Source organism: Aegilops tauschii, chromosome 7 (genome assembly GCF_002575655.3).
Source record: "Aegilops tauschii subsp. strangulata cultivar AL8/78 chromosome 7, Aet v6.0, whole genome shotgun sequence".
NCBI classification, from domain to species: domain Eukaryota; kingdom Viridiplantae; phylum Streptophyta; class Magnoliopsida; order Poales; family Poaceae; genus Aegilops; species Aegilops tauschii.
This window is the reverse complement of record NC_053041.3, coordinates 184,072,775-184,089,020: the sequence shown is the minus strand read 5'-3', so window position 1 is coordinate 184,089,020 and position 16,246 is coordinate 184,072,775. Positions and strand designations below refer to the sequence as shown.

At 49.5% G+C, this 16,246-nt stretch overlaps 2 protein-coding genes across 2 annotated transcripts; both read right to left on the bottom strand.

Annotated features, from left to right (window-relative positions):
- Window positions 1-71: 71 nt before the first annotated feature.
- LOC109763709 (probable inactive receptor kinase At1g48480) lies at window positions 72-2,371 on the bottom strand. The gene is made up of 2 exons (XM_020322571.4): window positions 913-2,371; window positions 72-818 (listed from the first exon to the last, which is right to left on the bottom strand). The coding sequence occupies exons 1-2, from the start codon at window positions 2,213-2,215 to the stop codon at window positions 196-198; spliced, it is 1,926 nt and encodes a 641-aa protein (XP_020178160.1). The 5' UTR covers window positions 2,216-2,371; the 3' UTR covers window positions 72-195.
- Window positions 2,372-5,823: 3,452 nt separating this feature from the next.
- LOC109763711 (probable L-type lectin-domain containing receptor kinase S.7) lies at window positions 5,824-8,278 on the bottom strand. Its single transcript, XM_020322573.4, has one exon. It carries the CDS (start codon window positions 8,118-8,120, stop codon window positions 5,970-5,972), a length of 2,151 nt encoding a protein of 716 aa, XP_020178162.1. The 5' UTR covers window positions 8,121-8,278; the 3' UTR covers window positions 5,824-5,969.
- Window positions 8,279-16,246: the final 7,968 nt, after the last annotated feature.

Genomic DNA, 16,246 nt, shown 5'->3' with positions numbered 1-16,246 from the left:
GAGTAGCAACAACAACAACAAATGACAAGGTGTGCATCATAGTTATGCAAACCCTTGTGATTGTATCCAACTTATGAGTCAAATGAAAGCCCCTTCATTATTGTAGACCAACAAATACAGTAACAAAATATAAACGTAATCGTCTCATTTCAAAAAACTCTTATAAACCTTGAAAAAGAATATGGCCGGTGATGCTCATGCGGACACGCTCCGGCTGCCGTCGGTGCTGCTGAAGTCGGCCCTCCGGCTCGCGTCCTCGACGATGCGCTCGATCCTCGCCTCCACCTCGGCCATTGTCGGGCGCCGGTCGGGGTGCTGCTCGGTGCACTCCATCCCGAGCTGCAGCAGCCGCATCATCTCCTCCTCAACGCGCGGCTCGCTGCCGATGACGGAGTCGAACACCTCGGACGTCCACTCCTCCTGCACCACCGACCGCACCCACCGCGCGAGGTCCACGCCGCTGCCGCCAGCGCCGCCGTCCGGGAGCGCGTGCGTCGGCGCGCGCCCTGTGAGCAGCTCCAGCACCACCACGCCGAAGCTGTACACGTCCGCCTTCTGCGACACGACGCGCGCGTCGGTCACCTCCGGGGCGCGGTAGCCCGTGCCCCGCTTCGGCAGCCCCGCGGTGCCGACGAGCTGGGCCAGGCCGTAGTCGGCCACGTACGCGCTGTCGCGCTTCCCGCTGACCACGATGTTGGACGCCTTGATGCTGCCGTGCGACGCCTTGGGCCCTCCGCCGTGGATGAACGCCACGCCGCGCGCCGCCGCCAGCGCGATGCGTGCGCGTGTCGTGAAGTCGAGGCGCTCCGCCCCGCTGCCTGCGAGAGACAAGAAGGGAAATCTAAACATGCCGGCCATGGACGCGGGGTCGGAAGAATGCGAAGCCGAGGTGCGTGTGATCGAACGACGAACCGTGGAGAAGGGAGGAGAGGCTGCCGGCGCCGACGAAGTCGAAGACGAGGAGCTTCTCCTCCTTGCTGTAGAAGTAGGCACGGAGACCCGGCAGGTTGTCGTGGCGGAGAGCGCCGAGGGCGACCACCCTGTCCCGGAACTCGCGCTCGGGCAGGTGCACATCGCGGAGGCGTTTGATGGCGAGGACGGGCTCCCCGCCGTCGAGCGTTGCGCGGTACGTCGTCCCGTGGACGCCCTTGCCGAGCACTTCGGCGGACGCCCGCAGCATCGTCTCCAGGTCATAGGGCCTCTCCGGCGCGCTGCCCAGGAACACCAGCTTCTTGCCGTCGCCGATCAACGGCGAACCTGGCGGGGAGTGCGACCGCTTCACGGCGTCCCTGCCCGTCATTGCCACGGTCACCGTTATAGGGTCCGTGCCCTCGTGCACGTCGGCCGCGGCCTCGGTGGACCTCCCGGCCGCCGCCCGCCGCCGCCGGCTGAAGATGAGAACGCAGATTGAAAGGATGATGATGAGAACGACCAACGCAGCGATGATGATGCCGACGATGGCGCCAAGGGTTAGCTTGCGACTCTTGTGGGCCTCGGAGTCGGAGTTGGGGCAAGCAGCGAGAGGGCCGCCGCAAAGCGCCGTCCCGAGGAAGGCGCTCGCGGGCAGCCCGGCGAGTGACGCGGGCACGGGGCCATCGATCTGGCCGTTGTAGGACACGTTGAACTGCGTCAGCTTCGGGAGGTCGAGGCCGCTCGGGAGCGCGCCGTTAAGGTTGTTTCCCTCGAGGTTCAACGTGGCGAGGTTCCCGAGCTTGTTGAACTCCGATGACACGCCGCCGGTGAGGCGATTCTCGGAGAGGTCGGTCTTCTTGAGCAATGCCAGAGAGAAGAAGCTCTCCGGTATGTCGCCGTCGAATCGGTTCCCCTTGAGGTACAGCCACCGGAGCTCGGCGCAGCCGCCGATGTCCGCCGGGATGGGGCCGGAGATGGCGTTAAACCGGAGCGACAGCGTCTGCAGGGCGGTGAGGTTGCCCACCGTGCCGACCGGGATCTGCCCGCTCAGGCTCTTGGCAACTAGCCGCAGCTCGACGACGCGCTGGTTCGGGCCGGGGCTGCAGCTGACGCCTTGCCACCCCTGGCACGGGGACACCGAGCGGTCCCACTTGAGATGGTTTCCCACGGCGGTGCGCAGGGCGAGCAAAGCGTCGCGGTCGCCGGCCAGGTCCGGCACAACGTGGCGAGGCAGCACGGCGAGCAGCGTGACCGCGAGCTGCACGAGGGCGAACGCCGGCGGGAACCGCAGACCTGGCGCCATGCTGCGACGCGGTGGCGGTACAGCTAGCTCACCGTACCAAGAAGAAGGTAGGTAGAGGAAGGGACGGGATGGTTCGACAGGTATATGTACAGCGACGGCGATGGCGACGGCGACGACGGCGGACGGTTCGGTAGAGGAGACGCGCACGCGCAGGGCGACCGCGGCGAGGCTAGCAAGCAATTCCTTTTGTTGGTCGATTGTTCCGGAGGGGCCCTGTGATTAAATAGGGCGCGTGGCCGGAAATTACATCCCCATATTACTCCGGCAGCTGTGCGTAGTGTGGTAATGGACAGCAAATAAATTGGCGTTAGCAGCATTGGGATCGACGCCGGTCGACAAGCGAGAGGAGGAAGGTGAGGTGAAAGAACTGAAGCGGGAGGTTTGGACCGGACCTATAGCTCCAAGCCTCCAAGGCGTTGGTAACTACTACTAGTAGTACATCTAGTATCCTTTTTCTGTTTTTTGAGTCGGCCTTGGAGGATGCCGATTCATTTTAGAAAAAAGAAAGAAAGGAAGAAGAGAGTTGCTGGTTAATTTGCGAAAAACCGAGCAAAAATAGTTACAACACGTCTGTAAGAAATGGTATCCTGGCTGCCTGGCAATCCACGAGACTAACACACATCGCCGGAAAAAACACACATCACCGAAAAACATACACCATCAAAAGTGCCATCATCATCTTCTTCAAGCAAGCACCATGACTCCACTGCGGACGACCAACCAAGAGCCACAGGCCGGATGACACACGAGAACCTGTGAGCCTATGCCAAACAATTGGCTAAAATGCGTTGAGGAACGGGCAACTCCAACTTCGTTAGACCATTTGAAAAATTATGAACAATGCTTGTTTTGAGAGAAAATTTCCTGATGATCCTGCTACTATCAAGAAGGTGCTTGAAGATCTATGCCAGAAACCATGACTATGCTGGAACTGTTGAATGGAATTCCAAATAGGTTTAAAATTCTAATAAGGGTGAGAGCGTCTGAAATGATTTTGTTTTAAATGCAATTTTTTTTACTCCTCTAATGTACACATCAGCTTCGTAAGTGGTCTGCTCCTAAAGGGAGAGTTGGTAGATTTTTTTCCGTCTCAGCTCCATCACCCCTCCCACTGGTTTTATCTCTTTACAAATAATCACAAAAAACAAAAACAAAAAATCATCCAGCCACTCCTCCCATCACCGGCCTCGATCTTTTCTCCCTCCCATTAAAAAAATCAAGTCCCACTAAAGGAGGAGATCTTGTTTCATGCTTGCTTTCACAGGTGCAGATTTAATTCAATCACGCAAATAATAGGTAATTAAGAATTCATAAATTGCACCATACATGTGAGATCACCTTCGAAAAGACAGACATAAGATTTTTCTCGATAATATTTCAAAACAAAATCAGATATTCCTCAATAATAAATAGCTAACACCTGCACTATGCTATTTATTATTATCATTATCTCAACTATTAATAGACAATAACAAGTTTCCTAATACAACAAAAATTACATACCTTTTTTCTTATGGGCATACACATCCGCGCGGAGGGACGCCATGCGCGACACCTCGGAGAATGCTGTGGCCGGGCCTGATGCCGGCGTAATGCTCAAGAATGCAAGGGAATGGATCACATCGTCGAGGATGGCCGTGGTGGAAGGCGAGTCGTTAGACCCGCACGGACAGGCGTCCGTGGACGCAGTCATATTATATTTTTTGTCAGTTATACAGAGATGCACACATGCTACATTCTCAAATCAAGTGTGTCTATTCAAATGTCAAGATATTCGTTAAGGAAATGTGTATTACAATATTCGGTCGTTATTAGCAGCCATTCATGCGATTTTTTTTTAAAATCAAGCACTGAATCAATTTGAAATTCGAACCATTAATGCAATTAATTAGCTAGAAAATTATTTAGTTATGCAATTAATTAGGTCCATTTAAATACTCCCTCCATTCTCTAATATAAGATCTTTTAGCTTTTTCTTGATTCGTATGTATCTAAACACATTTTAGTATGCATGTTCACTCATGTTAGTATGCATGTAGTCGATATTTGAAATAGCTAAAGAGTCTTATATTAAGAAATGGAGGGAGTAGGATTTTTTTTCGCACCGAATCAATTTGAAAACCGGGTCATTAATGCAATTAATTAATTAGGTAGACATCTAATTATGCCTAGAGATCCTAGATATAATTAGAAGTAGGGATTTTTTTAATTAGGCAGATGATTAATTTATTTAGTTGGCCGTTAGTAATTAGGCATGCAGAGAAATAGGTAGGCTGTTAATTATTTGTGTAATTAATTAATTAAGCAAGCAGCTAATCGCGCCGAATCATTTTGAAAGCGCTCATGGGCAAGTACGATCAACAGGCTCTCAATGACATGGCCGAGCACCGCTTGTCAACATGGACAACGGCCACCATGCGTTCGCGACATGGGCGACCTAGCGTTCACCAAGATGGATGACGACCATACTCTGCAGGGTGTCCACACACTGACGATTTCTGAAACGTTTGCGGGTGAGGACAACATAACACAACATTGACCATGTGTTCATGCTATGGTAGAAAGAAAGAGTGTTCCAAGAATAAGAAGGAAAATGAACTAAAACTACCAAGTGGTCCATGATGTTGGAGAAGAAAAGAGCGTTTCAAAAAATAAAGCGAAAAAAGAAAGAGTATTTTAGAAAATAAGTAGGAACAAGAACTAAAATTGGCGAGGAAGGAGGAAAAAGAAGATGAGACATCGGTGATGAACACACTGATGTTGATGTGGTACTAGTTGGTGCCAACAAAACGGGTTGGCAAAGAGGTTAGAAATAGAAGATGCAGGGAAGTACGAGGAAGAGAAGAACGACAATTATCACTTCTAGCAATGAATGTATGTAGGTTGGAGGTGGAGCTTATTGGTGACTAGAAATACGTTCAGGTTGCCAGTCGCCTCCCACGTCAGTGTGCATTTGCGAAGTTGAATGGACCTTTTGGAATGATCTCTATAGTTATTCGTTGTTTTGTGTCAATAGTATGTGTTAGTTTAAACCACCATATGAAAAATTTCATCCCCGTTGGAACACATGGAGAAGGTGAGGTGGGCGTTATTAAGGAAGGAGGCTTCAGCGAGAAATGCCCCGCTATAGCCGGAAACTGAGCGGGAAGGGGAGGGTCTGGTAGAAAAAGGAAAAGGTGCATCGTGAAATTTTTATGTTGGACCCGTTTGTTGAAGATAGCATGACGTATAGTACATAGCAACGCACATGCGTTCTGCTAGTGGTGATGTGTATGCTGGTGAAACGAGTGACTAGCGAGGTTTTTACAAACATGGAAGAAATTCAAAACATGAGACATCATGTTTTGTTCCTTCAAAATTTCTGTGAAATAACCCGTCCCATAAAAATTTCAAAGAAGTGTAAGATAGCAATTCATCTGTTATCTTACTCCAAGGAAGAAATTCCTGTAGAAATCATATCCTCCAAAATCCCTATGTTTTTTCTTAATTTCAGACAGGACCAATGAGCTGATTTCAATGAATGGGGGCACTGTGGTAGCAATTTTGTTGGCAATATGGATCTGCTGAAAATGAAAATATGGCATTCAAACAAGAGAAGAACAATCGGCTTAAACGAGATAAACACACCAATAAGCTTATTAGCATTCCAACAATCATACACCATTGGGGATTATTACCTATATTCCCCTTATGAGCAAGCACATCACAACAAACGTGTACGAGAATCACACAACAGCACATTGTTTTCCTTTGATCACCTTTCTATGTCGGCTCCCTCCGATTTCGGGGACGCCGGGTTGGTGGTGGTGGCGGCCGGGTAGCCTCCTCTGACGTCGTCGCCGCAGGAGAAGGCCATCTCCTGCAGCTTGATCGACGCGCTGGAGCTGAACACGAGGAGCGGCTTCTTCCGCGGCACCGGCACCGGGTCGGCCTCGCGGTTCAGTATCTGCACCACCCGCCGCATCGCCGGCCGCTCCTCGCAGTTCGGGTTGGCGCAGCTCAGTCCGACGAGCAGCAGCCGCAGCATCCCCTCCCGGTCGAACTCGCCGTTCAGCCGCGCGTCGGCGGCCTCGATGAGCCGGTCCTCGCCGTGGAGGCGCCACACCCAGTCCACCAGGTTTACGTTGTTCTTGCTCCCGGCCCCGTCCTTGTCGGCCTCCTCCCTGTCGATCGGCCGCCTCCCGCAGCACACCTCCAGCACCACCACGCCGTAGCTGAACACGTCGGTCTGGTCCGTGGCCTTGCCGGACTGCAGGTACTCCGGCGCCAGGTACCCCATGGTGCCCGCGGTAAGCGTGGACACCGGGCTCTTGTTGTGGTCCATGAGCCGGGCGAGCCCGAAGTCGCCCAGCCGGGGGCTCAGGTTGCCGTCGAGCAGTATGTTGCCGGTCTTGATGTCCCTGTGGATCACGCGCTGCTCGCACTCCTGGTGGAGGTAGGACAGCACGGACGCGATGCCGGCGGCCACGTTGTGGCGCTCCGGCCAGGAGAGCGTGCAGGGGTCGCCGTACAGCGCCTTATCCAGGCTGCCGTTGGGCATGTACTCGTACACGAGCAGCACCTCGCCCTTCTCGTCGCACCAGCCCTCCAGCTGGACCAGGTTCTTGTGGCGGAGGCAGGCGATGACGGAGAGCTCGGCGACGAACTCGCTCCGGCTCTGGTGCGCTTGCGTCGACCGCTTCACGGCGTACGTGGTGGGAGCCCCCGGCATGGCCGCCTTGTAAACCGTGCCGAACGCGCCTCTGCCGATGACTCTGCTCGCGTGGAATCCTCTGGTCGCCATGCTCAGCTCCTTGTGGCTGAACTTCCTTGGCCCCTTGAGCAGCCCCGGCAGGAAGATAGCGTCCTTCTTCGAGCTGAGCTCTGCCAGCTTCTTGACGGACACACAGGCGAAGAACACGAACGCGACGGCGAGCGCGACGGGGCCGAGGATGGTGATGGCGCGCCCAAACCTTTTCTTGCTGGTGGCTCCGCCGCTCGCGGCCACGCCGGTCACCACCGGCTCCGAGACATTGCTCGTGGCGTTGGTAAAGGAGGAGGCGTTGGTCGCCGGCGGCAACCCGAAGGTCTGAAAGGTCCATTCCTTGATGGTGTGCTGCTGGGTGCTCCCCTCCGTGGAGGCCGAGAAGCCGACGTACATGGCCTCCTTGAGGTACGGCGAGAGGTCGACGGCCACGGAGAAGACGGGCCGCTTCGGCTTGACACGGGAGTAGCTCAGCGACACCTCGAGGAGGTGTTCGGCCCCGCGGTAATCGATCCACGCGGTGGTGAGGTTGCCGCTCTTGAGGACGATTCCCGAGTCAGCGAGGTCGACGGCACTGACGGAGGCCGGCGAGCCGAGGTCCAGCCCGACGTGGTTGTCGCTCGGGTCGCCGAGCTCGGCGTTGACCATAGTGTCGAACTCCACCCCGACGATGGCGGGGCCGCCGACGTCGGCGTCGGCGTCGTCGTCATTCGGAACGGCAACGGCGGCGACCGAGGAGTTGAAGAGGCCGAGGTAGCCGCCGGTGGCGCCGAGGGTGGCGCGGTCGGAGGAGATGAAGAAGGCGATGCCGTCGCCGCCGGTGGAGCCGGCGTTCTGGTTGGAGACGACGAAGGAGAACCTGGCGGCGAAGGATGCGGTGGCGTTGCCGCTGCCCCGGAGCGCGACGGGTCGGCTGCACAGTACGGTGCCGGCGCTGGAGGACGGCACGCCCGTGTCCCGCGTCAGCCCCACGGAGCCGTTCCGCAGGAAGGCGTCCCCCAGCAGCGTCAGGTCAGAAAAGGAGAGCGTGGCCGAGTCGATGCTGACGGTGTTGTTCTTCCCCGCCGACGACGACGCGGAGGAGGCGGGCGGCACCAGAGACGCCGCTAGCAGCAGCAGGAGGAGCGGCACGAAGCGGAGGAGCAGGAGGTCGGCGGCCATCGGTGGTGGTGGTGATGGCGAGGGTTTCGGGTCATGAGATTTTGTGGAGCGCGCAGTTCTTGTGGGAGTATTATTGAAGCGTTTAGCTTGGGGATTCTGACAGGATAGTAGGAGCAGAGCAAGTGTTCGGGAAGAGATGGCTTTGTGGGTGGATCGTGGTGTGTTTTTTATGGGTAACGGTCGGATTGGCGCGTTCGAACTTAACGGTCGGGGAGGGAGCAAAGAGATCTTCTATCTCTTTCTTTAACTTAGCCCTAAAAAAAAATCTCTTTTTTAACGGAGGAGAGGAATGTGTGGGTGTGACTAGCATGGGTTCAGGACTTCAGGGGCCCATAGGGTGCATCACGATAGCCTGGAGCTGCACTTTTTCCTCCGTATGGATGATGGCTGGATGGCTGGAGAGTTGGAAGAGTAATGCTACACGCTACAAAAGGATACACATTTTTACATAAAGGTTGGTTTTGATTGAAGATTAAGAGGGAGAAGGAGCCCACCCCCATAAAAATCAGAGGGGAGAGGTTAGTTAGTTTGAAAAAATCCTAGTCAGCATGTAAACCTTTGTATGTTTAGCATTATTGGTGTTGGAAAGGACGCACGGTGGTGAGTGGTGGTATATGAGCCCCTACGGGCAGCAAAATTTCGTGTTTTGACCCTTTTGCGGTCTAAATTGGTGATCTGGCCCCTGTTTGATTTTCTTTCGAGATTTGACCCTTTTGCTACCGCCGCCGACCCTGGCGGTAGCTTTACACAGGCCACCGCCACCCCACCTGGCGGTAGGTGCCCTGACGGCGTCTGGCAGTTAACGACCACTGACACGTGGTAAATGGACTTACCGCCGCCGACCCTGGCGGTAGGCTGTGTAAAGCTACCGCCAGCATCCCTGGCGGTAGGTCCCATCATAGTGCATTTTTTGCACAACTTGTATTTTGAAGTAGTAGTTGTTGAAGAAAATGTGCTCTTTTTTCACATGAAAGTACACTCATATTGACAAGAACAATTGGCATGAAGTTAACTTAATTTGACAACACATAGTTTCATATTCATTGAGAACATAATTGAAAGGCACAAGGCATTACAAGAGGCACATAGTTTCATTATTCATTGAGAACATAATTGAAAGGCACAAGACAAACTAATAGGAAGATCTTCAGACAAATTCAGAGAGCGAACAGACATCTTCAGAGCTCCTCGTATGTTAGCCCTGGCTGTGGAGACAGAAACGGCAGCGGATCCACCGTTCAGGCGGAGGCGGAACGCTGGTCGACATCCGATTGTTCAAGCACTCCCACCTTGCCTTGCCCGCTGGAGTTTTCGCCTCCGCCCTTCCCCAGTTGATGATCTCGAACGCCGATGCACTTGGGGGCGGCATCCTGGCTCTCTCCTCCGCATTGCTCTCGAAGTAGATTCTCCGGCCCAAATTGCGCGGCTCCTGGTCGGCGTACTTCTTGGCAACTTCAATGCACCCTTCCCGGCGGACACGGGAGATAGTTGCATCTGCCTCCATCTCTGCCTTCACTTTCTTCCACTCCTTCACGCTCAGTGACTAACACTTTACATCGTCGAGGATCCGCTCTGCCCTCTCGTGCCACCGCATTGCCCTCGTCGCCTCTAGGACCTCATCTGAGACAGATCCCACCGGCTGCAGCAGCTCGGGGAAGGCCTCGTACACGTACGAGAGCGGCATCTGTGACGGGATGTGCTGGAAAGGAGTGGGAGGAGCGGGCGGTGATGGAGTGGGCGGTGCTTGCTCCACGGTTCCGTACCTAAACATATGGATGCATCACACAAAGGTTCATCACCTCCAAAAAAATCTAAACCTAGGAAATATGATTTAATATTTCAATAAGCATATGAAGATATTTTAAAAAATGAACATGAATTAGGGTTCATCATGTGGTCAATAAATAAATATATCAAGATGCACCAAGGTTCATCATATCAATTAGGGTTCATCATGATTTTTTTAACATGAACATGATTTTTTTTAACATGAATATGAATTAGGGTTCCTCATATCAACATGCATCATCACATCTAAATAAATCCCACCAACATGCATCATATTAAACTTATGAAAAAACTGAATTTGACTCAAACTAAATCATTCCTAGGCAAAAAAATAATAATAATTAAATCTAGTTCAAAAGGGGGATTGATTTGACTCAAAGCTAATTGGAGGGATCGGAGGAGCTTACTTTTCTCTTTTTGAAGCCATCTCGATCCGCAAAATCGGTGAAGAAATGAAGAAGATCTGAGGGGGAGGTGGAGGAGATGAGAGAGGGGGCGAGAGGAAGAAGAAGCTGTTCTTCGAGCGGCTGAGTGGGGGATAAGGGGGGGGGGGAAGGCGGCCGGTGGCATATATATATATATATATATATATATATATATATATATATATATATATATATATATATATATATATATATTTGTTCTACCGCCAGAGGGAGTGGTGGTAGGGTTTGCTACCCTACCGCCATGACGCCTGGCGGTAGGGTGTGCAACCCTACTGCTGTTCGGGTGGCATTTTTGGTCACGGGAGGCAGGCGCGTGGGGGAGGCCCCTTACCACCTGAGGCTATGGCGGTAGGGTGTGCAACCCTACCGCTGTTTGGGTGGCAATTTTGGTCACAGGAGGCGGGCACGTGGGGGGAGGCCCCTTACTACATGAGGCCTGGCGGTAGGTCATGATCCTAGTACATTTTTTCACCTAACTTGTATTGTCTTCAATGTTTTGCACATAACAATTTCAATACTTATAAACAGTAAGCATATGTATCACTAAGAAAGATGGTTTAACTAGGAAAGATGGTTTACATAGCAAGCACACATCCAAAAATGTTTCACGAAGTTCTACATAGCAAGTTCAACAAATACGAAATAGTTTCACGAGCAAATGGTTCACGAAGCAAACATAAAATGTTTAACTAGTTCAACGGCGTTGGGGAACGTAGCATGCAATTTCAAAAAAAATTCCTATGATCTCGCAAGATCTATCTAGGAGATGCATAGCAACGAGAGGGGGAGAGTGTGTCCATGTACCCTTGTAGACCGAAAGCGGAAGCGTTACTATAACGCGGTTGATGTAGTTAAACGTCTTCGCGATTCAACCAATCAAGTACCGAACGTACGACACTTCCTAGTTCAGCACACGTTCAGCTGACATCCTCTTGATCCAGCAAAGTGTCAAGGGAGAGTTTCGTTAGCACGATGGCGTGGTGACGGTGATGGTGATGTGATCCACGCAGGGCTTTGCCTAAGCACTACAACAATATGACCGGAGGAGTAAATGGTGGAGGGGGGCACCGCACACGGCTAAGAAACAATTAACGTGCTTTTGGGTGCCCCCTTGCCGCCGTATATAAAGGAGGGAGAGGGAGGGGGCCGGCCTAGGGGGCACGCCAAGTGGGGGGAATCCCACATGGACTCCTAGTCCTATTCGCCCCCTTCCTTCTTTCGGAGGGGGAAAGGGGGAAGGAGAGGGAGAGGGAGAAGGAAAGGGGGGCCGCGCCCCCTCCCCTTGTCCGGTTCGGACTCCCCATGGGGGGGGGGCGCCACCCCCTTGCGGGCTTCCCTCTCTCTCCCCTATGGCCCATGAGTCCCATTACTTTCCCCGGGGGGTTTCGGTAACCCCTCGGTACTCCGATAAATACCCGAAACACTCTGAAACCATTCCGTTGTCCGAATACTATCGTCCAATATATCAATCTTTACCTCTCGACCATTTTGAGACTCCTCATCATGTCCGTGATCTCATCCGGGACTCCGAACAATCTTCGGTCACCAAAACACATAACTCATAATACAAAACGTCATCGAACGTTAAACGTGCGGACCCTGCGGGTTCGAGAACTATGTAGACATGACCGAGACATATCTCTAATCAATAACCAACAACGGAACCTAGATGCTCATATTGGTTCCTACATATTCTATGAAGATCTTTATCGCTCAAACCGTAATGACAACATACGTTATTCCCTTTGTCATCAGTATGTTACTGGCCCGAGATTCGATCATCGGTATCCTCATACCTAGTTCAATCTCGTTACCGGCAAGTCTCTTTACTCGTTCCGTAATGCATCATCCTGCAACTAACTCATTAGTTACATTGCTTGCAAGGCTTATCATGATGTGCATTACCGAGAGGGCCAGAGATACCTCTTCGATAATCGGAGTGACAAATCCTAATCTCGATCTATGCCAACCCAAAAAAAACCTTCGGAGACACTTGTAGAGGATCTTTATAATCACCCAGTTACATTGTGATGTTTGATAGCACACAAGGTGTTCCTCGGTATTCAGGAGTTGCATAATCTCATAGTCAAAGGAATATGTATAAGTCATGAAGAAAGCAATAGCAATAAAACTTAACGATCATTATGCTAAGCTAACGGATGGGTCTTGTCCATCACATCATTCTCCTAATGATGTGACCCCGTTCATCAAATGACAACACATGTCTATGGTTAGGAAACTTAACCATCTTTGATTAACGAGCTAGTCAAGTAGAGGCATACTAGGGACACTTTGTTTTGTCTATCTATTCACACATGTATCAAGTTTCCGGTTAATACAATTCTAGCATGGATAATAAACATTTACCATGATATAAGGAAATTTAATTAACAACTTTATTATTGCATCTAGGGCATATTTCCTTCAGTCTTCCACTTGCACCAGAGTCAATAATCTATATTACATTGCAATGATTCTAACACCCATGGAGTCTTGGTGCTGATCATGTTTTGCTCGTGGAAGAGGCTTAGTCAACGGGTCTGCAACATTCAGATCCGTATGTATTTTGCAAATCTCTATGTCTCCCTCCTTGACTTGATCATGGATGGAGTTGAAGCGTCTCTTGATGTGTTTGGTTCTCTTGTGAAATCTGGATTTCTTCGCTAAGGCAATTGCTCCAGTATTGTCACAAAAGATTTTCATTGGACCCGATGCACTAGGTATTACACCTAGATTGGTTATGAACTCCATCCAGACTCCTTCATTGGCTGCTTCAGAAGCAGCTATGTACTCAGCTTCACACGTAGATCCCTCCACGACGCTTTGCTTGGAACTGCACCAACTGACAGCTCCGCCATTCAATATAAATACGTATCCGGTCTATGACTTAGAGTCATCCGAATCAGTGTCAAAGCTAGCATCGACGTAACCATTTATGACGAGCTCTTTGTCACCTCCATAAACGAGAAACATATCCTTAGTCCTTTTCAGGTATTTCAGGATGTTCTTGACCGCTGTCCAGTGATCCACTCCTGGATTACTTTGGTACCTCCCTGCTAAACTTATAGCAAGGCACACATCAGGTCTGGTGCACAGCATTGCATACATGATAGAACCTATGGATGAGGCATAGGAATGACTTTCATTTTCTCTCTATCTTCTGCAGTGGTCGGGCATTGAGTCTAACTCAACTTCACACCTTGTAACACTGGCAAGAACCCTTTATTTGACTGATCCATTTTTAACTTCTTCAAAACTTTATCAAGGTATGTGCTTTGTGAAAGTCCAATTAATCGTCTTAATCTATCTCTATATATCTTGATGCCCAATATATAAGCAGCTTCACCGAGGTCTTTCATTGAAAAATTCTTATTAAGTATCCTTTTATGCTATCCATAAATTCTATATCATTTCCAATCAACAATATGTCATCCACATATAATATTAGAAATGCTACAGAGCTCCCACTCACTTTCTTGTAAATACAGGCTTCTCCAAAAGTCGGTATAAAACCATATGCTTTGATCACACTATCAAAGCATATATTCCAACTCTGAGAGGCTTGCACCAGTCCATAAATGGATTGCTGGAGCTTGCACACTTTGTTAGCACCTTTAGGATCGACAAAACCTTCTGGTTGCATCATATACAACTTTTCTTTAAGAAATTCATTAAGGAATGCAGTTTTGATATCCATTTGCCAAATTTCATAATCATAAAATGCGGCAATTGCTACCATGATTCGGACATGCTTAAGCATCGCTACGTGTGAGAAGGTCTCATCGTAGTCAACTCCTTGAACTTGTCGAAAACCTTTCGCAACAAGTCGAGCTTTGTAGACAGTAACATTACCATCAGCGTTGGTCTTCTTATTGAAGATCCATTTATTCTCTATGGCTTGCCAATCATTGGGCAAGTCAACCAAAGTCCATACTTTGTTCTCATACATGGATCCCATCTCAGATTTCATGGCCTCAAGCCATTTCTCGGAATCTGGGCTCATCCTCGCTTCCTCATAGTATGTAGGTTCGTCATGGTCTAGTAACATGACTTCCAGAACAGGATTCCCGTACCACTCTGGTGCGGAACGTACTCTGGTTGACCTACGAGGTTCGGTAGTAACTTGATCTGAAGTTTCATGATCATTATCATTAGCTTCCTCACTAATTGGTGTAGGCATCACTGGAACTGATTTCTGTGATAAACTACTTTCCAATTCAAGAGAAGGTACAACTACCTCATCAAGTTCTACTTTCCTCCCACTCACTTCTTTCGAGAGAAACTCCTTCTCTAGAAAGGATCCATTCTTAGCAACAAATATCTTGCCTTCGGATCTGTGATAGAAGGTGTACCCAACAGTTTCTTTTGGGTATCCTATGAAGACGCACTTCTCCGATTTGGGTTCGAGCTTATCAGGCTGAAGCTTTTTCACATAAGCATCGCAACCCCAAACTTTAAGAAACGACAGCTTAGGTTTCTTGCCAAACCACAGTTCATATGGTGTCATCTCAACGGATTTAGATGGTGCCCTATTTAACGTGAATGCAGTTGTCACTAATGCATAACCCCAAAACGATAGTGGTAAATCGGTAAGAGACATCATAGATCGCACCATATCTAATAAAGTACGGTTACGACGTTCGGACACACCATTACACTGTGGTGTTCCAGGTGGCATGAGTTGCGAAACTATTCCACATTGTTTTAAACAAAGACCAAACTCATAACTCAAATATTCGCCTCCGCAATCAGATCGTACAAACTTCATTTTCTTGTTACGATGATTTTCCACTTCACTCTGAAATTCTTTGAACTTTTCAAATGTTTCAGACTTGTGTTTCATTAAGTAGATATAACCATATCTGCTCAAATCATCTGTGAAGGTCAGAAAATAACGATACCCGCCGCGAGCCTCAACACTCATCGGACCGCATACATCAGTATATATTATTTCCAATAAGTCAGTGGCTCGCTCCATTGTTCCGGAGAACGGAGTCTTGGTCATCTTGCCCATGAGGCATGGTTCGCAAGCATCAAGTGATTCCAAAAGCCCATCCGCATGGAGTTTCTTCATGCGCTTTACACCAATATGACCTAAATGGCAGTGCCACAAATATGTTGCACTATCATTATTAACTTTGCATCTTTTGGCGTCAATATTATGAATATGTGTATCACCACGATCGAGATTCAACAAAAATAGACCACTCATCAAGGGTGCATGACCATAAAAGATATTACTCATATAAATAGAACAACCATTATTCTCCGATTTAAATGAATAACTGTCTCGCATCAAACAAGCTAGATATAATGTTCATGCTCAACGCTGGCACCAAATAACAATTATTCAGGTCTAAAACTAATCCCAAAGGTAGCGTGCCGACGGCGATCACATCGACCTTGGAACCATTTCTGACACACATCGTCACCTCGTCCTTAGCCAATCTTCGTTTAATCCGTAGCCCTGTTTTGAGTTGCAAATATGAGCAACAGAACTAGTATCAAATACCCATGCGCTACTACGAGCATTAGTAAGGTACACATCAATAACATGTATATCAAATATACCTTTCACTTTGCCATCCTTCTTATCCCCCAAATACTTGGGGCAGTTTCGCTTCCACTGACCAATCCCTTTGCAGTAGAAGCACTCAGTTTCAGGCTTAGGTCTAGACTTGGGCTTCTTCCCGGGAGGAGCAAATTGCTTGCTATTCTTCTTGAAGTTCCCCTTCTTTCCTTTGCCCTTTTTCTTGAAACTAGTGGTCTTGTTAACCATCAACACTTGATGCTCCTTCTTGATTTCTACATCTGCAGCCTTGAGCATTGCGAAGAGCTCGGGAATTGTCTTGTTCATCCCTTGCATATTATAGTTCATCACGAAGCCTTTAT

Bases quoted from the DNA above. Each gene is read 5' to 3' on its own strand.
- LOC109763709 (XM_020322571.4), bottom strand. From the start codon at position 2,215: ATGGCGCCAGGTCTGCGGTTCCCGCCGGCGTTCGCCCTCGTGCAGCTC. The intron at 819-912 runs GTTCGTCGTTCG...TGTCTCTCGCAG, and splicing joins CCTCTCCTCCCTTCTCCACG to GCAGCGGGGCGGAGCGCCTC.
- LOC109763711 (XM_020322573.4), bottom strand. From the start codon at position 8,120: ATGGCCGCCGACCTCCTGCTCCTCCGCTTCGTGCCGCTCCTCCTGCTG.